This window comes from Saccopteryx leptura, chromosome 6 (genome assembly GCF_036850995.1).
Source record: "Saccopteryx leptura isolate mSacLep1 chromosome 6, mSacLep1_pri_phased_curated, whole genome shotgun sequence".
In the NCBI taxonomy this organism is placed as follows: Eukaryota; Metazoa; Chordata; class Mammalia; order Chiroptera; family Emballonuridae; genus Saccopteryx; species Saccopteryx leptura.
Window position 1 is genome coordinate 2,161,395 of NC_089508.1, and position 21,719 is coordinate 2,183,113.

General features: G+C 67.4%; 1 protein-coding gene across 2 annotated transcripts in view; it reads right to left on the bottom strand.

Annotated features, from left to right (window-relative positions):
* Positions 1–271: 271 nt before the first annotated feature.
* Positions 272–21,719, bottom strand: part of KIF26A (kinesin family member 26A) — a 42,253-nt gene continuing 20,805 nt past the window's right edge. For both annotated transcript variants that reach the window (XM_066342195.1, XM_066342196.1), the window contains exons 4-16: positions 19,425–19,615; positions 11,368–11,557; positions 7,526–7,738; positions 6,958–7,051; positions 6,398–6,660; positions 6,119–6,302; positions 5,862–6,024; positions 5,415–5,577; positions 2,068–4,816; positions 1,240–1,442; positions 1,114–1,134; positions 681–831; positions 272–519 (exon numbers count right to left, since the gene is read on the bottom strand). In XM_066342195.1, coding sequence (XP_066198292.1) covers positions 338–519; positions 681–831; positions 1,114–1,134; positions 1,240–1,442; positions 2,068–4,816; positions 5,415–5,577; positions 5,862–6,024; positions 6,119–6,302; positions 6,398–6,660; positions 6,958–7,051; positions 7,526–7,738; positions 11,368–11,557; positions 19,425–19,615 — 4,767 coding nt within the window. In that variant the 3' untranslated portion in view covers positions 272–337. The remainder of the gene's footprint in view (positions 520–680; positions 832–1,113; positions 1,135–1,239; positions 1,443–2,067; positions 4,817–5,414; positions 5,578–5,861; positions 6,025–6,118; positions 6,303–6,397; positions 6,661–6,957; positions 7,052–7,525; positions 7,739–11,367; positions 11,558–19,424; positions 19,616–21,719) is intronic.

The following is a 21,719-nucleotide window of genomic DNA, read 5'->3' on the forward strand; positions in this document are numbered from 1 at the left end:
GCCCTACCCCTAGGCCACGGCCGCCCCAGGCCCAGGGGCCCAGCGCAGCGGCTGCTGGTGTCTCAAGTCCTTAGCACCAAACGTACAAGGAAGAGAAGTCCGTTTCCAGGTTAAAGGCACTTGCGTTGCTGTCCGGGCGGCGACAGTCCCCGTCCCACGCGCCCTCGCCCTTCCGTCCGCGCCTCTCCTCCTGCTCCCTCGCCTCCCACCCAGTCCCACTCCTGACCAGGCCTCTGCTCCGTGCCCCCACCCCCGCCACACATCCCCCGTCCCTCTCACGTCCCGTCCTCACGCACTCTCCGCCCGTCCTCTTCCCCGGCCCCGGGGCCGCCCGGTCTCAGACGTCCACCTCCTGCGGCCCCGGGGTGGTGGCCGGGGTGGTGACGCTGATGTCGAAGCAGGTGACCATCATGACGTGGGCCTTGCACAGGTTGACGTACTGCTCCAGGGCGGCCGTGGTGCGCTCCAGGGCCGCCAGGTACTCGGCCGACTCGGGCTCCAGCTCAGGGTCCACCTCAACTGGGGAGGGACCACAGACCGCTGGTCAGGCCCGGGATGCCTGGAGCTTGGGAGGCCTGGGGCTGGGGCGCACGGAGAGCTCAGGGGAGCCAGGGCAGGGATGCAAGCCTGTGCCCCCAGGCAGGGGTCTCCCTGCAGGGGTCGGGCTGGGGGGGACTCACACTGGGCCAGCCAGCGGCTGGGCTGCACCATCAGCCGGCCCTGCGTCTCGGCCAGCTCCGCGCAGAGGAGCTCGCGCTTGGTCTGCACGTCCCACAGCCTCTGCCGCCTGTGCTCCGCCAGCCGCAGCTTTGCACCAGTGCACGCCGGGGCCTGGGGGTGGGGGAGGGTGGCAGGGTGGGCTCAGCAGGAAGGGCTCCCAGGGGCTCCCTCCGCCTGCCAGGCCTGGGCAGGTGCTCAGTGGGACCTAAAAGCTGGGCAGAGGGAGAACTCAGGGCCATGTCTGGAACCTTGGCCCAGACCGGGCTGGGCATGTGGGAGCCCACTACTGAGTGTGACTCCAGGGAACAGAGGTGGCCTCAGGACCCCTCCGGCCACCCACGCGTCACCCAAGGCGGGCACTGGGGTCCCTGTGGGCTCAGGGCCAGTTCCTACCTTCTCTGTGTCCTGGCAAGGCTGTGGACAAGACGGGAAGGGGAAGTCAGACGTCTGCCCAGCCACACCGCCAGGACCCCACCGACCCCCCACCGGGGCCTCCCGCCACCCATCCCAACCCCTGACCTCCAGGTCCTCCCGAGGGGGCGGGCGGTGCCGCTGCAGACGAGCCACGTCATCGATCTCGTACACCTTGATCTCGAAGGGCTCCTTCAGCGAGGCGCCCAGGGGCGGGGGCAGGTCCACCCACTGCCCAGGAAGGCTGGGCTTGCGGCCCAGGGCAGCGGCATCAGGCAGCGGGGCTGGGATCAGCCGTCTCCTCTGCAGACCTGGAACAGACCCGGGCGCTGGGTGAGCGGAGGCCGGAGCCAGCCGAGTGCCTGGTCGGGGTCCTGCAGGGGGTGGGGCGGGGGCACAGGCTCCCAAACCAGAAACGCCCGGCCCTCCACCCTGTGGAACACAGACCCCTATTCTCCAGCCCCTAACAACTGCCCTAACTGGCCACGCTGTGCATCGCTCACCACCCTGCCTGGCTCTGCTGCCCGGGGACAGCGACCGGGTCCCCCAACCACACGCAGCATGAGGAACGGGCCTATCCCCCACTCAGGTCCCTAGAGACAAAGGGTCCGGGGGACAGAGGTAGGGAGCTTACAGGCAAATGGGCACTGGCCCAGAACCCAAGTCCTCTCCCGGGTCCCCATGCCCTTCAGAGGGGTGACTGGCGCGACCCATCCTTGCCAGGCAGCCCACTCGGGCAGAGCAGGGCACACCCTAGGAGGGTTTCTAACTGTAGAGAGCTGTGCCCGTCAGCGCACTGAGAAGCCCCCACGTGCCTGTGAAACTGTCACAGGCTGTGCCCGTCTGGGGCCGACGCGGGGCGCCCGGCCGCCGAGCGCCCACCCCACCCCACCCCACTCCCAGCTTCCCACCCGGCGAGGGCAGGCCCGCGCCCACCTGTGGCCCTCCTCTTGGGGGACTTGAGGCTGCGGGCGCGGGAGCCCGGGGAGGCGGCCCCACTGTCGCTCATGGAGTCGGGGGCGGAGGAGGCGCTGCCCGTGGCCTCGCTGTCACGCATCATGCTCTCGTAGCCGCTGCTGCCACCGCTGTGGTAGAACAGCGCCGTGCGGCCCATGGCGGGCGGCAGCTCCCCGCTCAGCACACTGCTGTTGTCGCTGCCGTGGCCGCTGCTGTAGCGCTGGGGCCGCCGGGGGGCCGTCACCTTGCTGTAGGGGGAGGGCAGCGAGGGCCCCGCGGGCGGCCGCTCCTCGGCCACGTTCACGCCGCTGTCGTTGCCGCTGTCGGAGTCGGCCGAGCCCTGGGAGGGGCCGGCGCGGCTGGGGGCCCCGCTGGCCGCCAGTTCGTTCACGCGGCTGTGGGCGGCCCGGAGTGCCTGCTTGGTGCCCATGATGGTGCCCCGGCTGGCCTTGGGCCCAAGGCTGGGAGTCGCGCGTGGCACCGCTCTGGGGCCCGCCACAGGGGCCAGCGGCTTCCCAGAAGCACCCAGAGCCCTCGACCCGCTGGCGGCCGGGCTGCGGCCCTTGCCCCCAGCAGCTGGGGACTTGGGGGTTCCCGCACCCTTGGAGGGGCTGCCCTTACAGGCAGGAGCGGACCCGAGCGTGGGGCTGGTGAGTGGCACACCCAGCCTGGGCACAGCTCGAGCAGGCCGGCCAGCAGCATCCCGGGCCTTGCCGCTCCCGTGTGCCAGCCCCTCACCCCGCTCCAGAGACCCGTGGGCAGCGGGACGGTGTGCAGCCTCTGCCTTGCCAGCGCGGACCTTCAGACTGGACGTAGCCCTGGAGACGGAGTGGTCAGCGCGGCCGCCGAGCCTGGCCTCCTCTTCCCCCCGGAAGAGGGCCGCAGCCCCTGTCAGGGCCAGGCTCCCCGCTGGGAGGGGAGCAGAGGCCGGGCTGGTTCTGTGCTCCAGGCTGGACTTGCGCACGGGAGGGGCTGGGGGCGCGGACCCACCGGGCCTCGGGGACGGGCCCCCCTTGGGAGCCACACTCTTCTTGCTGCTGGGGGCAGCCTTCAGGCTGCCTGAGCCGGCCGCTGTCTCGGCCGGGGGGTTCCCCCAGTGTGTGGCCGGCGTGGTCACTCCCAGCGTGGTGGCCCCCCTGCGCAGCGGTGGGATCTGAGCCGCAGCCGCCGGTCTGTGGGCCGCCCTGGCTGCCGCCTCGCCGCCGTCCACCACCCTGCGGGCACCAGCCAGCACTGGGACCGGGCTGGGCGTTCTGCCGGCAGAGCCGGCCTGGAGCGGGTCACACGCCTCTCCTCGGAGCAGCCAGGGGTCCTCAAATAGGCTTCCGGGGCCAGGCGGGCTCAGGGCCAGGCGGGGGCAGCCCGCGTGACTGGCCGCTGAGGTAGTCCTGGGTTTCCGGGGAAGGCTGGAGTGGATGGTCTGTGCTGGGGCTGCCCCAGGAGGGGACGTGGCCTGGGGCTCCCTGCCAGGCCGGGTGGGGGCTGCTGCAGCCATGGGGACAGGACTGCCCAGCCTGTGGCACTCTGGGAATCCTAGGCTGTGGTCCTCCGGGGAGCTGTCCGGGACTGGGGGACGCAGGAGGTCGAGCCCTGCCGGGGGGTCGGAGCCGAAAGGGTCCGCGCTGGCCCGCGAGGCCGGCCTCGGTGCCGGCCCAAGGCTGCTGTCGCTGAGCCAGGGACAGGAGGCGTGGGGGGCCTGCAAGGAGCACGAGTCCCAGGAGCTGGCAGAGGAGCCGGCGGCCGGCACGCTGCAGGCATCGAACTCGTCGTTCATGCTGCTGATGATGCTCACGGGCCTCGAACCTGAGGCCAGGGCCTGCAGGGAGCAGTCGCTGCTGAAGCTGGCCAGGCTGGCGGGGCGCCCGCCCAGGGACAGCTCCTCCACCACCGTAAACACCAGCTCGTCCTCGCCGTTCAGCTCCACGGGCTGCTGCAGGGTCACCGTGGTGGTCAGCAGGCCCCGAGTGGACGGGCGGGAGGGGCCCCCCTGCCCGCTTAGGCCTGCCGGGGGCGTGCGGCCCCCACTGTCAGCGCCCCCGCCTCCGGGCTCATCGGGGACGCGGACGGCCTCCAGCTGCCCGGGCGGTGGCGGGGCTGGACTGGGCAGTGGCCTCCTGCCTCCGCCCCCCGTGCCTCTGTCTGGCACGAGCAGCTCAGGTTTGGTGCTGCCATCCTCCCTCGGGTCCCTGGGGGCCTTGGGGGGCTCCGGGACGCCCCGCTGGGTCTCTGGGCCGGGGCTGCCACGAGGTGTGCTGGCAGCCAGCGGGGCGCCAACAGCCATCCTGGGGGCCGCGGCCTCGGGCAGCACGGGCTTCCTGGCCCCCCGGGCTGGGCTGGCCGGGGCCCCAGAGGGGCCCTCCCTGCCGTCGATGTCCCCCAGCCGCTCCTGCAGCTCCGCGAAGGTGCTACAGCGGAAGTGGTCGGCGTCCCGCGGGCCCCCCGAGAACCGGCGACGGCTCAGCGCAGGGATGATGGGCACGAAGTCAGGCGGGCCCTCGTTGTCCGTGAGCTCGCGGTCAGACAGCGCCGCCCCGCCGGGCCCCACATAAATGACCGTGTCACAGGACTGCTCGCTGCTGGAGGAGTAGTCGGGATCGCCGGGCGAGCTGGAGGCCAGGCGGTTCGGGTCTGGGGCCCCCAGGCGCGGGTAGAAGGGCGGCAGGACCAGGGGGCGGCGGGCGCGGCCTTCCTCACAGGAGCTGTCCCCACCCGAGGAGCTGGAGGCGTACTGGGGGCAGAGCAAGCCTGCGTGTGAGCACTGGGCCCGCCCACGCACCCCTGCAGCACGCGTGCGCACACACACACACACACACACACACACACACGGCACTCCGGGAGGGAATGTCAGCACCAGCCACCAGCCTGTCCCTCCCACCTAGCAGTGGGAAGAGGCACTAACGGGCTCAGGCACAAGCACAGCCAAGCCCTCTCCGCACTTCCAAGAAAACAGCAAGAACCAGTCACGGGGAGGCGGGAATGCATGCCCAGGGCCGTGTGCCCAAAACTGGATCCAGGACCCAGACCCGTGTCCTTCTGACCCAGGGAGCCCAACTCCACCCTGCTGGTCGGTGAAACGGGTGGTGGGAGGCCATGGGGATCCACGAGGCAGCACTGACCACCCAGTGACTCCGGGCCAGGCCGACAGAGGCCAGGCAGGCAGAGTCCCCCTGCAAGCAGCTCCAATTCTTCTGGGACGTAGGGTGACTTCAGACATGGCTCTGCCTGCCTCCTCTGGGCAGGGCCAGGTGGCAGCCCCATGACTCAGGGCACAGAGGAGGCCCGGGCCCTCGGAGGGTGGGGAGAGGTAGGCGGGGGAGAGAACCAACCTTGACCTTCCTCCTGCGCAGACGGTGGATGCGGGCGGCCAGCTGGGCAGTGCTGAGCGTCTCGGCGTGGCGGGCCGGTGCATCCGAGATGTGGGCGATCATGGTGGTGTGGCAGTTGGTAGTGGCCAGGGCTTCCCGCAGCAGCAGGGTGAGCCTGTGCTCCCTGGGGGTGGGGAGTGTCAGAGTGCGAAGCTGGTCGTCAGGGAAGGAGGCAGCTGTCGCCAGACCGGGGCGTGCCCGCATCACCGGGACCTGGTCTGCCATTCACCTCTGTCCCCTGGGTGCCAGGGCCCCCACCCAACCTTGGGTCGTGCGGCCCCCATCAGGCGGCGGGAAAATACAGAACTAAAGAGCTCAGAGGCCAAATACACTGGACCTGCCCAACCTGCTCCAGGCTGGTTCCTCAAGGGCTACCCGGCCACTGCCCACTGAGGACCCACCGCTCACCTGTAGGGCACGTGCTTGGCTCCACTGACCAGGGCCAAGATGACACTGCCCAAGGCCGACAGGGACAGACAGAGGGGGCCCCCGGGTGCTTCCCCGCCCCTACTGGGCGCCCCCTCGCAGCTGCCCAGGTCGATGAGGTGCAGGCGGCTGCGGCCTCCGGACACTGAAACCACAAGGCAGGCAGGTGAGACGTGGCCCCGGGCAGCGGCCCCGCCTCCGGCCCCAGCCTGTGGGCGCCAGCCGCAGTGGACACCTACTTCCGCCCCGGCCGCACTTCTCCACGCGGTACTGGTAGACGTGCAGCGTGAACAGCATGTGGGAGCCGCCCCGGGCGCCTCTGGGGTCTCCGGCCCGGCTGGCGCTGCGGGCAGCAAGAGCCGCGTCCAGGTAGAAGGCCGCCTTCTCAGCCGTGGGCGCCCGCAGCTCGCTCTGGTTCTGGAGCTGGGCCAGGCAGGGGAGACGGAGCCTCAGTGGCCTGGGGTGCAGACGCAGCCCCCGCCCCCCACAAGGACCAGCGAGTGGAGGTGCCGGGGTACCTGCGCCCCACAGACTGGGTCCTCCCGCAAGTACACGCCTGGAGCTGGGGTGTCCTGGAGGGTGCCCGAGGCCACCTCGGACAGCAAGTCGCGCAGGCTCTGGTCCTGGCCGCACACCTCCACGGCGGAGACGCGGACGGAGAAGCGGGTGCCCGTCCTCTCCTTGCGCTCCTCAATGAGCCGGAAGAGCCAGGAGATGGCGCAGGGCACCACGCCCAGGCTTTGCGGTGAGCTGTCCTTCCCAATCATGGTGTACGATTTGCCTGAGGGCCACCGGGAGGCATCAGGGCCCAGACCATGCTCCGTGTGACCACCCGTCAGAGCCCACCTGACCCGGCAGCCGCCTCCCACGCCCTGCCCAGTGTTCTCAGAGCCAACCTGGGGCCACTGAGACCCCAAGGGCCTCCTCGGACCTGCTCCAAGGCCCCACCTTCCAGGCCTGCAGGGTTTTGGCTTCCTCTCCCCGAGCCCCCCGCCCCATGCGCCCACCCACTGCCCATGTGGTTACGCCCACATCCCCCTCCCCATCCGGGGACTCAGTGGATGACAGGGGCCCTCACCGAGGCTCGTGTGGCCGAAGGAAAAAATGCAACCGTCAGCCCCACTGACCACAGACTGGAGCACATCCGCCACCGTCCCTGAGCAGACCTCCGCCTGCGGGAGGGACAGAGAGTCGGGCATTTGTCTCCCGGCATCCCGACGTGTCCATTGTCCCCATCACACGCAGGCAGCCAGTTCGCGAGGTGGCCAGGCTGGCACACTCAGATCTCCATGTGCCCCCAGGACACGGCACACGCAGCATGAACCGACTAGACACGCAGCTAACAGGCAAGCACACGTGTGCGTGCACAAGTCACTACCAGCGTGGACACGGCCAGGACAGACTCCAGTGCACGTGGCCCAGCACGCAGGGGACGCACAGACCATTCCCGGAGCTCACACACACATCCGGGGTCGGCTCTCGCAGCAGGTGGGCTCTTCCGGGGGGAACCTCGGCCTGAAAACCAGGCCAGGCACCGGGTGCAGACACCCCAGGGGCCGAGGGGGGCGCACAGCGGCACAGGTGTGACCTCGGGGTCCTGAGCCGGCAGCTGTCCCCAGGCCCTCAACCCACACGCATTCCCTCACCTGCTCCGAGTCCTGGGGGAAGACGGCATCGAAGGCAAACATCTTAGGGACCGCGGTGGTGGAGGCCCGTCGGGGACCTGTGCTGCCCGGGAGCCCGGCAGCCGGGTCATAAAGGGTCACCTGCTTCTTCCGCGAATCCACCTTCAGGAAGGAAGTGGACTCGGCCGAGCGCTGGGCCCCCTGGGCCGGCCAGACCCGCAGCATGACCTTTACCTGGAGGCAGGCAGGAGCAGGGGCCTGAGCAGCCGGCCACCCACCCTGCCAGCTGCTCATCACGGGGCAGCGGAGCCCAGGCAGGAGCTGGGGCGGCGGGCCTCCGCACGGATCCCTCCGCAGGAATGTGGGGCCCGCGCCCCTGCTCTGGGCCAGAGTGGGTCCCGGATGAGGTCAGCGGGGCAGAAGGAACGCGAGCCCAGAGGAAGGCTGGCCAGCGTGGGGCAAGTCAGCACAGGGCAGGCGGGCCACCGAGCAGAGGGAGGGCGGGCAGAGAGACGGAAGTGCGGGGGCGGCACCGAGGGATCCCGCCTGCCCTCGATGTGGGGTTCACCACACCCCCTTGCGGACTGGACACAGAACCAGGCGACCCCGGGGGGTGCTGACCCCAGAGGTACAGACCGTTTGAGAGCCAGTCACCCTCCGTGTGCACCCACAGCTCTGCCAGCTTCCAGGGTGGAACACCTGCATGCTGACACCTCCCCACCAGGCCCCATACCCGAGAGGAGGGAGGAAACGTGCTCAGAGAGGTCAACTGCCTCACCGGCACCACACAGCCTGAGAGCAGCCTCCTGAAACCCCAAACCCCGAGTCTGAGGGCAGTGAGAGAGGGAGAGAGGCCAGCAGAGGCAAGCACCAAGACGCCCCCACAGGAAGATGCTGGCCCAAGCCCCTCCCAGCAGGGCCCTCCTTGGGCCCCACCCGATGGTGGGGGGCTGCCCAGCACACCCTGGGCCCCTCCAACGCCGGAGGACAGGCAGCCAGATCAGCCGTCCCTGGACTGGGCCGGTGCCCGCAGAGCAGCTCACTGCCGGCTGAGAGGGAGGCAGTCCCCACACCCAGTCCCCCGCCCTCTACCCTGGGGGCCCTTCCTTCCCCCCAGCCCCTGAACCTGAGTTCCTCAGGGCTCTGAGTGCAGCTGCCACCACAGGAGGGCTGGAAACAGATGCCCCACTGCGGGGACAGGCCTGGGCCCTAATGCCCCAGGAGAGAAACTCGAAATCCCACTTACGGGCAGGATGCTGGTCTGTAGAGAGCCTCACAACGGGCAAGGGGAAGGAAATGGTGGCCCTGCTGAGAAGACAATCCTTTTTTTTTTTTTAATTTTTATTTATTCATTCATTTTCGAGTTAAGAGGAGAGAGAGAGAGAGAGAGAGAAGGGGGGGAGGAGCAGGAAGCATCAACTCCCATATGTGCCTTGACCAAGGAAGCCCAGGGTTTCAAACCAGCGACCTCAGCGTTCCAGGTTGACTGACACTTTACTGTGCCAGGAAGGGGGGGGGGGGGCTGAGAGGCCTCAGGTGGGGGCCAAGGAGGGAGAGGACAGAGCAGAGGGGCAGGGGTCTGAGCTCAGCCGGCAGGTGACCAGGCAATCTCCGCTCTTGTGTCCACAAAACACAAAAATGCACAAAACTGTGTCCACCTTGCACAAGACTCGGCTTCCTGGACACTGGTCCAGCCCCGAGAAGCCCTCACCCTCCAGGGAGCAGAAGGCTGAGGAGAGGAGGGGCTGGGAAACAAGATGCCCCAAACCTGTACCAGAAAGACCCCCTCCCCAGAGAGTGCCTCCTGTCCGGGGTCCACTGGAGGAGCCGCCCTGAACCGGGAAACACCCCCCCTGCCGCCCGAGGAAAAGGCACCAGACTACTGTCAGGGGAGGTCACCTCCATCGTCCTGCGCCACGACAGCGTAAGCCAGATCGCGCGCACCTCACAGCCAATATTTCTCACGGACTTAATAGTAAGTGACAGATACATAACGCCCACAAAATTGGTTTACCGGGGGCAGCTCGCAATGGCGCCACCTCCCCTTCCCTGAGCGCGCAGGGATATGCAAAGCCCGCCCAGGAAGGCGCGTGCGTCCGGTCCTCGACCCTCAGTCCTCGGGGACGCGCGGGGAGCACTTTCCTACGGCTCCTGCCGCACTCCTGCGCCTGGCTCCATTAGCCCGGAATCAATTCTTTTATTCCCCAACGACCGAACAAAACTATTTCATTTCCAAATGCCGCTGCCAAGCGGACCACGCGCGCGTGCACACTGCCCAGTCACGTTGGGCAATTTTTTTCCAGCGTGAACCCCCCCCCCGCCACTTCAGGAGCCAAATGGGTTCTGCAGAGGAGAGAGCTCCTGGTGCGCACGGACTGGACACGGGCAGTGCCTGCCCCGGGCGCCCTGGCCCTGCTAAGTGCACAGGCCATTGTCTGCAAGAATCCTGTCTTCCAAGACAAGTGCACGAGGCTGCCTCTGTCCTAAACGTTCAGAGTACAAAGCCCCACTGAATAGCTGCTGGTTAGGAAAAAAAAAAAAAAAAAAAAGAACACTTTGCATGAAAAAGAAAGGCTTTCTGCTCCTCAGAGGTGGCCCAGGCGCGGGGGGAGGGGCGCTCCGCACCCACACAACAAGGATGTCTCTCTTAACAGGGTGAGATGATGGATTATTTCGAGCAGCATGTTCATGTCAGAAATTGAGCGTAATCTAACTTCTTTTCTGTGGCAATATTAAATGCCTCTCAGAAGGCATTTCTGACTGTGACGTTGTTGATGCAAGTAACAGGCAGGGAGGCAGGGAGGGTCTGGGGTGGGCAGTGATAGGACGGACCAGTGACCAAGGGGACAGAAGAGAGTCACCCACAGAGAAGGGAGGACCGGGCCCTGGTGGAAACCTGGCCCCAGGAGGCAGTGGGGGGGGGGCCTTCAGGCACCCCAAGTAAACGGGGTGTGTGCAACCTTCTGGCTGTCCACCCAAGACACCAGTCACTTGACCCACTCGGCCACAGACGAAGCCCAGATACTGTGGATAGGCCACGTGACCAGGCCGAGGTCAAAGCCAGGCCCAGAGGTGTTGAAGGTCCCTCCCCAATGCCAGTGCACTCTCTCCAGTTCCCACTGTCCTCCCACTGGCCCAGGCAGAGCGGACATCCCCATCCAGCGAGCTCCCGAGTCACCAACGCCATCCCTCCACGGGCACAGAGCCCTCCTCACTAACCGTGCCCACGAGCCTGGGTGTGCTCGCAGATCCGACACAGGCAGCGCCCCGGGCAGGGCTCCACTGCAGTGACCAGTGACCCAGGCAGGGCCAGGAGGAAGCCCAGTCTCGGCAAAAGGCCATGGGAGCCAGAGGACAACGTCCGGCGTGGCCAGGGCCCAGCTGGCCGGTTCCCTGACTGGGTAAGGCCCTTCTCCCCTGTGGGCCTCAGTTTCCCCCTTTTCTCGTGGCCGGCTGTAGCTGGGATCTGCCTGGACACAGAGAGCCAAGGGTCCCACGCCTGCCCCTGGCCCCACCTGGGGGGCAGCATGCCAACAGAGGTGAGGCCAAAGGGTTCCTGGGGTCAGACCCCAACTCCTAGTCCCAGGAAGGCCTGGCTGTCCTGCCCCGCACCGAGACCAGCACGTGATGCTGGAGCCCTCGCCCATTTCCTCCACCCTATCCCGTCTCCCAGGGTCCCCGCGGCCACCTTGAGCCCACAGAGTTGGCCTGGGCCTCCGTCTCCCCATCTGTACCCCCCAACTGACCACCTTGTCCAGCCAAGGGGAAGGAAGCAGGGGTCTTCTATCTCCTGCACCCCCTTCCCCACACCTGCTCAAACACCCCCCCCAGGTGGGTCATCCCCAAATCAGGGCCGGGTCTACCTTTCCGACACTACTGGGGTTGTCCTTGGTCTTGGAGGCAGCCCTGAGCAGGCAGGGGGGTGCAGGGGGCGGCCACAGCTGCAGGACCCCGCTGAAGTCCGTGGGGTAGACGGAAGCGCCTCGGGCCGCGGGCGCCGGCGGTGGGTGGGGCTTCTTGCGCTTGGAGGCCAGGCTGAGCTTCTGGGCGGCCCTGGGGGAGGGGGGCAGGCAGTGGGGGTTCAGGAGCATCCCTGTCACCAGCCTTGCCCTGAATGCAGCTGCAGGGCCCCAGTTGGGACCCCAGGGCTGGGGCTGCCGAGTCTATCCCCAGCAGCTCAGGCCGGCGCAGGCCTGGCCAGGTGACAGGCAGGCAGACCCGGGAGCCCGGGAGCCCGGGTACCTCCCACACCTGCCCCTCTGCCTGCCCTGTGTCCCCAGCCCTGCAGCAGCCATGGGGAGCAGGCCGCACCAGCCCCTCACAGGCTGGGTGACAGTCTCTGCGCGCCTGTTTCCCCATCTCTCCCACGGGCCTGACGTGCCGCCAGAGGCCCTTGCGTGTGGCCCCCACAAGCTGATCTTCAAGGCGCCGTCCACCCAGGGGAGCCCCCGCCCCCACGGAAGGGCTGGAGGGGGTTCAGCCCGTCTTGTCCTCCCGCAAGGGCCGTGGAGGAGCCTGACCCGCAGGCGACAGCGCAGCCCCTCGCCAGCCGCCCGCTCGGGGAGACGGATCCACAGCTGGTGTCTCGCTTGACTCCTCTCATCTTTAACAGGACTTGTCTGTTAAGAGACCCCAGGGATGACTTTCGTCCTAGTGAGGTGTCATCATCGAAAATAAAAGTAATCTATGACTCATGGCGGATCCCTAGCTGGGCGGGGGCTGGGCAGGAGTGGGGGGGGGGGGGGCGTCCCAGGATCCGGAGCCCATGGCTTCCAGCTGAGTCCCATAAGCACCCAGGCGGGGCCCAAAGTGGGGTGCGCTCCAGGACAAGCAGATAGTAACCTAAGTCCCGTCTGAGACTCCACATGAAAGAGGCCCTCGTCCCCCTCTGCCCGAAGACCACCCACAGGTCAGGGGCAGAACGGGCTCTCAGCATCACCTGGGCACAGGGTGAGAGTCAGGACAGGGGCCACAGCCTCACTGCAGTGACGATGGGGGAGACAGGAAGTCCAGGCCTAGCCTGGGAGCTTCAGCTTGTGGGCACGCCCTGCCCCACCCAACGCACAGCCCCAACCACCTGGGTCTCTCTGCAGCGTCCGCCAACAACCAGGGGGGGAGCTGTAGTCCGATGTGGAGGACACCAGTGTCCAGCAGGCAGCCCCGCCCCACCAGCCTGGCACTGCCCCAGCAGGACACCAGGCAGGAAGGAGCTTGCAGGTGCACAGGGAGGCCCTCCCTCACCAGGCTGGACGGGGCGGGGCAGGCTGCAGAAGGGACGCAGGGCCTGGACCTGACCTTGGCCCTCAAAGGTCAGGGAGACCCACGGCACTCCATGAACACGGCCGTGGTGCCCGCCCCGTGCTCGGGGGGAAAGGCAGCACACGGGGCCCGTCGGGCACCAGCCTGAGCTGAAGCCATTGACTCAGCCTCCAGGCTGAGAGGACAGGTCAGCAAACTGCCATGGTGGAGGCATGCCCCCCAACTCCAAAGCTGGCTCCTGCCTCCCCCCAAGGTTGGACAGGGTCAGCTAGGGACCCGAACCTGTGTGTCTGGGGGTGGTGGGACAGAGCATCCTATACCCATACCCCTAAGCCTCAGAGGACAGAGAAGGCCAAGTGACACTGTTTGGAGCCTCTCGTCTGCAGAGGCCAAGACCAGAGGGCAGGGCTGTGCCCTGTGGGCACACGTGAGGCCACAGAGGGCTCGGCACCCTCTGTGACCCTCTCAGGGGCCAGGAGTGGGCAGCACAGGCCTCAGCCCCACCCCGGCCACCCTCGGGCCCAGCCGTGGAGCACGGCAGACGTCCTTCCCCACCGGACACACCCAGGTCCCGCCTGCACAGACGCGAGGTTCCGTCCTCTGAGGCCCTGCCAGCCCCAGGAGTCTGGAATGTTACTGGCCAAGCATCTCCGCCCCGTGGTCTGACCTAACTCAAGGTGCCCTCTCCTCCAGACCCTGGCCCAGCCCCGGCCAAGGGCCTGGCCCCGGCCGAGCCTGAGAGCCTGGGAACTGGGGAGCTGCAGCCCCCACTTGGCCCCGGGCCCCTGCTTCGCGGGTGTGACTCAAGGCGCGTCACTACATTAATGAGGCCCCAGGACGGGCAGCTCTCCTTTGATGAAATCCAGGCCCTCGTAAACTGGGACAAGCCCGTCAGCCACTGGGCGAGTGCACTTCAGCCGGCACGGCCTGGGGGGGCCTGCGGGAGGGGGAGGGGGGCGCTGGTTGGGTCAGGCCCGCTCTGCCCTCTGGGCCCCAGCCTCTGGGGGGCACGCCTGGTTTCTGAGCAGCAGGGGTGAAGATGGGGGGTTGCGATGAGACTGAGAGAACGAACAGTGTCCCTCGTGGGACCACGCATGACTGCTGCACAGCTGGGGGGTGGGGAGCCCACGGTGGGACCTGCCAGGGAGAGGCATGCTGGGAGGAGAGACAAGCAGGGGGAGTATGGGCAAGTTTGGTTCGTTTCTGAAAGGAAGACTTGGAAAAACAGGAACTTGGCCTGCATACAGAACCCTCCTCATCCTCCGAGGACACCTCCTCCAAGAAGCCTGCCCTGATGCTGGGCTTTCCCAGACCATGTGACTCCTGCTACTATAGGAACACCACCACCACCCCGCCCATCTTGAGCCTTCGGTTTACAGGGCTGTGTCCTCCACCACCACCCCTAGGCAGGGGCTCTGGAGGACAGGTGTCTGTCAAGCCATTCCCGGGACACGGGGGAAGTTCAGGACATGGCCATGAGTGAGTGAGTGCATAGGTGGGCTCCTGGAACCCTCACTCCAATCCCAGAGGCCTTTCCTGGGCTCACCAGCCCAGGACATTGATTCAGGTAAATGTGTAAACAGAAAGAGGACTATTTTGCCTTTTCACAAAGACAAGTGGCCTCTCCCAAATGAGAAGGTAATTCAGAGGCAGCCAGCCTTGAGGGCAAGGCCCTCAGTCACCCACGGAGACACACAGGCCTGCGCAGACGTGTGCGGGTCCTTTACAGCCACTCAGGGCTTCCTAACTGGGCGGCGATGAGGCTGGCAGACCTGGCCATGCCCAATGCACCCACCTGTCTGCGTCCACTCTGGGAGCCGCCACTTACAGGCTCTGAAAGCTTTAGGATCTGCCCATCGGGAACCCAAGGGGTACAGGCTGCTATGGGGCCCTAGACCCCTGAAGCCAGGGACCAAGGTCCCAGCATCCCTGACCCCTGGCCCTTGCCATGGCTGGCTCTTTCCACGTCACCCAGAGGCTGTGAGGCCTCCTCAGCCCCACCCTGTGGGTGAGGGGCACCTCTCCGCAGAGCCCTCCTGTGGGTGCCCAGCGAGAGCTGCCCGTGTGTCCCTGGGCGGCACCCACTCTGGTTCTGGACCCCGCTGGGCGCCACGCCTACTGTTGCAGGGGCTGTGCATCCAGGCAGACACCAGGGAGGGGACCTGGGGAAGCGTCCCCCCCCCACACCTGCTGAGGCATCTAGACTCAGGGAGGTGCCCCCTAGAAAAGCCCAGAAGGCACGGGGGAGGGGGGTGGCGTGCTAATGGAGGCATCTGGGAGGAAGTCTGCACAGGCAGGAAGGACGGGGACACTGCAGGCAGGAGAGGGAGTCAAGGTCACCAGAGCCGCCCGAGAAAATGTAATTATGGTTGCCTGGCCCACGAGGCCCAGCCTCTCCAGGACTCTGGTGGGGGCTGGCGCACTGAGCGCTCGGTTACAGCTGCGGCGCTATGCCCAGGCCTAGCCCAGGAGTGCAGGGCACCGGGCCTCACTCCTGGGCTCTGCGCCCCCAGGTGCTGATGAAACCCTGGGTCTCGGGGCACCCATGGAACACCCCTCACTCAGCCTCCCCGCGTGGAGGCGGGCAGCTCAGAGGTCCCGCAGAGGACCCGGGCCATGCAACACCCCTCACCCAGCCTCCCCGCGTGGAGGCGGGCAGCTCAGAGGTCCCGCAGAGGACCCGGGCCATGCAACACCCCTCACCCAGCCTCCCCGCGTGGAGGTGAGCAGCTCAGAGGTCCCGCAGAGGACCCGGGCCATGCAACACCCCTCACCCAGCCTCCCCGCGTGGAGGCGGGCAGCTCAGAGGTCCCGCAGAGGACCCGGGCCATGCAACACCCCTCACCCAGCCTCCCCACGTGGAGGCGGGCAGCTCAGAGGTCCCGCAGAGGACCCGGGCCATGCAACACCCCTCACCCAGCCTCCCCGCGTGGAGGCGGGCAGCTCAGAGGTCCCGCAGAGGACCCGGGCCATGCAACACCCCTCACCCAGCCTCCCCGCGTGGAGGCGGGCAGCTCAGAGGTCCCGCAGAGGACCCGGGCCATGGAACACCCCTCACCCAGCCTCCCCGCGTGGAGGCGGGCAGCTCAGAGGTCCCGCAGAGGACCCGGGCCATGCAACACTCCTCACCCAGCCTCCCCGCGTGGAGGCGGGCAGCTCAGAGGTCCCGCAGAGGACCCGGGCCATGCAACACCCCTCACTCAGCCTCCCCGCGTGGAGGCGGGCAGCTCAGAGGTCCCGCAGAGGACCCGGGCCATGCAACACCCCTCACCCAGCCTCCCCGCGTGGAGGCGGGCAGCTCAGAGGTCCCGCAGAGGACCCGGGCCATGCAACACTCCTCACCCAGCCTCCCCGCGTGGAGGCGGGCAGCTCAGAGGTCCCGCAGAGGACCCGGGCCATGCAACACCCCTCACCCAGCCTCCCCGCGTGGAGGCGGGCAGCTCAGAGGTCCCGCAGAGGACCCGGGCCATGCAACACCCCTCACCCAGCCTCCCCGCGTGGAGGCGGGCAGCTCAGAGGTCCCGCAGAGGACCCGGGCCATGCAACACCCCTCACCCAGCCTCCCCGCGTGGAGGCGGGAGGCTCAGAGGTCCTGGAGAGGACCCGGGCCATGCAACACCCCTCACTCAGCCTCCCCGCGTGGAGGCGGGCAGCTCAGAGGTCCCGCAGAGGACCCGTGCCATGGACACCCCTCACTCAGCCTCCCCGCGTGGAGGCGGGCAGCTCAGAGGTCCCGCAGAGGACCCGGGCCATGGAACACCCCTCACTCAGCCTCCCCGCGTGGAGGTGAGCAGCTCAGAGGTCCCGCAGAGGACCCGTGCCATGGACACCCCTCACCCAGCCTCCCCGCGTGGAGGCGGGCAGCTCAGAGGTCCCGCAGAGGACCCGGGCCATGGAACACCCCTCACTCAGCCTCCCCGCGTGGAGGCGGGCAGCTCAGAGGTCCCGCAGAGGACCCGGGCCATGCAACACCCCTCACCCAGCCTCCCCGCGTGGAGGCGGGCAGCTCAGAGGTCCCGCAGAGGACCCGGGCCATGCAACACCCCTCACCCAGCCTCCCCGCGTGGAGGTGAGCAGCTCAGAGGTCCTGGAGAGGACCCGGGCCATGCAACACCCCTCACCCAGCCTCCCCGCGTGGAGGTGAGCAGCTCAGAGGTCCCGCAGAGGACCCGGGCCATGCAACACCCCTCACCCAGCCTCCCGCGTGGAGGCGGGCAGCTCAGAGGTCCCGCAGAGGACCCGGGCCATGGAACAGACCCTCACTCAGCCTCCCCGCGTGGAGGCGGGCAGCTCAGAGGTCCTGGAGAGGACCCGGGCCATGCAACACCCCTCACCCAGCCTCCCGCGTGGAGGCGGGCAGCTCAGAGGTCCCGCAGAGGACCCGGGCCATGCAACACCCCTCACCCAGCCTCCCCACGTGGAGGCGGGAGGCTCAGAGGTCCCGCAGAGGACCCGGGCCATGCAACACCCCTCACCCAGCCTCCCCGCGTGGAGGTGAGCAGCTCAGAGGTCCCGCAGAGGACCCGGGCCATGGAACACCCCTTACCCAGCCTCCCCGCGTGGAGGCGGGCAGCTCAGAGGTCCCGCAGAGGACCCGGGCCATGCAACACCCCTCACTCAGTCTCCCTGCGTGGAGGCGGGCAGCTCAGAGGTCCCGCAGAGGACCCGGGCCATGCAACACTCCTCACCCAGCCTCCCCGCGTGGAGGCGGGCAGCTCAGAGGTCCTGGAGAGGACCCGTGGAGAATGCCCGGGGACCAAGAGAGAACCTAAACTCCTAACCGCAGACCATTCTGCCTCCTCTCGGCAAACAGCAGACTCCTACTCAACCCTCAAAGCCCATCTCCTGGTACACAGCATTCCCTGCAAAGACTCCATGCTGTCTAGTCAGAAACTTACAGGGGGCAGAGCATGGGCTGGGTCAGCATTGCCCCTCCAGTCCCCGGGAGCACAGTGCCTAGCTCAGGTCTGCCAGCCCCTCGTCCCCTAGGGACCTGAACAAGCCCCTTCCCTCTAAGCCACAGCCCCCATAGAATAAGGGAGGGCGGACAGCTGAGAAGCACCCGCTTCTCCTAACGGCGAAGGGAGCTGCAGCCCCAGAGAGCTGGTCTTGGGCCCAAGTCAGGAAGGCGCTGGGGACAGCGTGCCTGGCCAGGGTGCACCCCCACACTGGGCCCACAACCCTGCGAGAAGCTGTTGGGCTGAGGGGCGTCCAACAGGCTGGAAGTAATGGCACTGGGCAGCCCTCCCCGCGGGTCCCCGGAAACCCTGCCTTGCCGTTCCAACCCGGGTGCCTGTTTCTATGGCAACTTCCCAAGGTCAGCAGCAGCCTTGGCAGGCTCCAGACAAAAGGCAGTGTGCTCGCTCCGCAGGGTCGCTGATGAGCCAGTGTGGCCCCAGAGCCTGGGACCGCTGGGGCCGTGCGGCTTCCCTTTCAGAGGGTCTCAGGAGTGGACTCGTCAGCAACAGAGGCTTGAAGGACTGTGGCCGCTGCCCCCAGCCAGGGCAGAGACTAACAGCGAGGGGTGTTCTCAGCTGCTGGGTCCCTCCCATCCCCTACCTGGGGCACCAGAGCCCCCTGGGCAGGCCCTCCACCCACCCCGCTGCCAGAGAATACCAGCTGAACCTCAGCACCCCGGTACCTGGCTGGGACACGGCCACTTGCTCACCAACCCCGTCACACACCTGCCCACCACCCCCGGTCAGGTCCATCGGACCCCTGGAAAGACACCAGTCCTGCCACCATGCACGATGCATAGCCAAGCTCACCGGCGCCACGGGGCCGCTAGTGGGGCACTGACCCACGGCAGGGCCTGACGTCACGGCTCATTATGGGAGCCAGCCCCGCTGCTCCCCACACTGCTTCTTCCACCCCCATAACCTCAGCGCCCAACAGGCCTCCCCAGCTGACATCGCAAGGGCCCGGTGCCTGTGGGGCACAGCCAGACCCTGGGGACCCGAAGAGGAAAGCATGGGATCCGGCATCCCACACAGCAGAGCCTGGGCCTGGGACAAGGACAGGGACCCACCGGCTCCTGGCTGACTGTGGAGCTGGAACTGACCACGGTCAGCACGGCTAGCTGCGGGAGGGGGGGGGCATGGCGGGGTCTGAGTGAAGCCCACCCTCCAGGACCCTCCTCAGTTCATCCAACCTCCTCCATCGCCCAGAGAAGCTCCCTCGGGCCCTGGCCCATCGCCCACCCTCAGCCCCCCATGCCCCGACTGCAGGCGAACTGCCCTGAGCCTGTGTCAGCCTCCCTCGGTGGCCTTGGCCACGCTGGCCCAGGACAGGCCCCAGGACACCTGGTGGTGAGCCTCTAGACACTGGCTGGCCCGTTCTCAGGGCTGCACAGACATCAGCTCCCTGCACCTCACAGCAGTTCTGAAGAAAGCGCCTTCTGATGGGTGAGGAGGCCGAGACACAGAGAGGTTAGGTCACCTGCCCAAGGTTGCACAGCTTAGAAGGGACAGAGACATGGTTCGAACCCGGTCTCTTGGCTGCAACCTATTCTTGGGATGTGAGGCCTCTGCCAGATCCCCCCGTCAACGGGATGCAGAGGCTGGCGGGGCATGGGAGCCGAGGTCCTCCCCACCCCAAATTTTCTTGTCCACGTGGCCCCAAGCCAGGCCCAAGCCCCACACAAAGGCTCAGGAGGACATACCTGACAAAGAACGAGGCTGCAGCTGACGGGCCCGTGGAGCCCCCGGCCGGGGTGCCTGGGACTGGGGAGACCAGGGCTGCCGTGCAGGCCCCACCACGGCCCCACACCTCTGGCCCACTGTCAGCGCCCACGGCGGGCGGGCCGTCTCGGACCGTGTCTGCCACCGCCACCGCGGCCACCGCTGCTTCTGCCTGCAGAAGGGAGGAAGGGAGCCATGAAGGGTCAGGTGCCCGCTGCTCCAGCGCCTGCCCACCCAGAGCTGAGTTCGCCCCACACGCAGGGCCCTGCCAGCTCGCTGCGCGGGGTGCTGCTCTGCCCCGGAGGGAGGGAGATGCCCCTCAGAGGCCTCTCCTCTACCAGGTCCCAGAAATGCAATGGCCTCGGTGGTCAGGACAGATGGACAGGGACCTGTACCCCTCACCCCTGGGCTGTCCATCTGGGAGCGCCCAGAGGCATAATTAGAGAAGAAACCACAATAAACATTTGTCACCAGCGCTAATTGCCCCGCGTATGATAATGTATGACGTTCCCATGTCTGAAACACTACCCTGGCGCTCTCCACTAATTAGCTAAAATAAATCCCAGAGCGGGGACAGCCACGTAATGAAGCACAAATGGGATTACGTGCTCCGGGGACGGCGCCGGCAACCTGCAGACCCAGCCGCCACGCACCACGCTCACGGGCACACACAGACCCAGCCGCCATGCACCACGCTCACGGGCACACGCAGACCCAGTCGCCATGCACCACGCTCACGGGCACACGCAGACCCAGCTGCCATGCACCACGCTCACGGGCACACGCAGACCCAGCCGCCCTGCACCACGCTCACGGGCACACGCAGACCCAGCCGCCCTGCACCACGCTCACGGGCACACGCAGACCCAGCCGCCATGCACCACGCTCACGGGCACACGCAGACCCAGCCATGCACCACGCTCACGGGCACACGCAGACCCAGCCGCCATGCACCACGCTCACGGGCACACGCAGACCCAGCCGCCATGCACCACGCTCACGGGCACACGCAGACCCAGCCATGCACCACGCTCACGGGCACACGCAGACCCAGCCGCCATGCACCACGCTCACGGGCACACGCAGACCCAGCCGCCATGCATCACGCTCACGGGCACACGCAGACCCAGCCGCCATGCACCACGCTCACGGGCACACGCAGACCCAGCCGCCATGCATCACGCTCACGGGCACACGCAGACCCAGCCGCCATGCACCACGCTCACGGGCACACGCAGACCCAGCCGCCATGCATCACGCTCACGGGCACACGCAGACCCAGCCGCCATGCACCACGCTCACGGGCACACGCAGACCCAGCCATGCACCACGCTCACGGGCACACGCAGACCCAGCCGCCATGCACCACGCTCACGGGCACACGCAGACCCAGCCGCCATGCACCACGCTCACGGGCACACGCAGACCCAGCCGCCATGCACCACGCTCACGGGCACACGCAGACCCAGCCATGCACCACGCTCACGGGCACACGCAGACCCAGCCGCCATGCACCACGCTCACGGGCACACGCAGACCCAGCCGCCATGCACCACGCTCACGGGCACACGCAGACCCAGCCGCCATGCACCACGCTCACGGGCACACGCAGACCCAGCCATGCACCACGCTCACGGGCACACGCAGACCCAGCCGCCATGCACCACGCTCACGGGCACACGCAGACCCAGCCATGCACCACGCTCACGTCCGGCCCGGCACCCCAGGCCTCAGCCTCCCAGGCTCCTGGGCACCACGGCCCAGCCCCAGGGGCGGGCAATGTCCTCTGTAAGGGCCCAGGGGGACCCTGCGGGGGGCGGAGCCCAGGCAGCGGCCACGCCAACTGCATCCTCGGGGTCTACCAAGTGACAGAGCCAGAGGCCAGGCAGGCGTATCAGCAGAGTAAGACACACGGGCCCCCAGGGGGAACGTTCTGGAAGGAGGTCCTGCTGCCTCAGGGCAGTGCTGCTCCTTGCCATGGTGGAGGGTCACACCCCACCCAGCCTGTGGTCAGCATCGGCTCCCGAAACCCTCTTGGGTCACAGAAAAAAACACATGTCTGCAAAGGAAGTTCAGAGACAGCCCACCAAACCGTAGACTGGATGGACACCAAGCACCCCACCTGGATCCCAGGGCACCGGCCACGCCCCAGGGCACAGAGAAGGTTGTGACAGAGAGGGGTAGGCCTGGAGCAGCGCAGGCCCTTCTGGGCCCTGTGCCCGCACACCGCGCCCTGCCACCTGCCTTGCCTCTGCCGACAGGGCAGGGACTCCAGG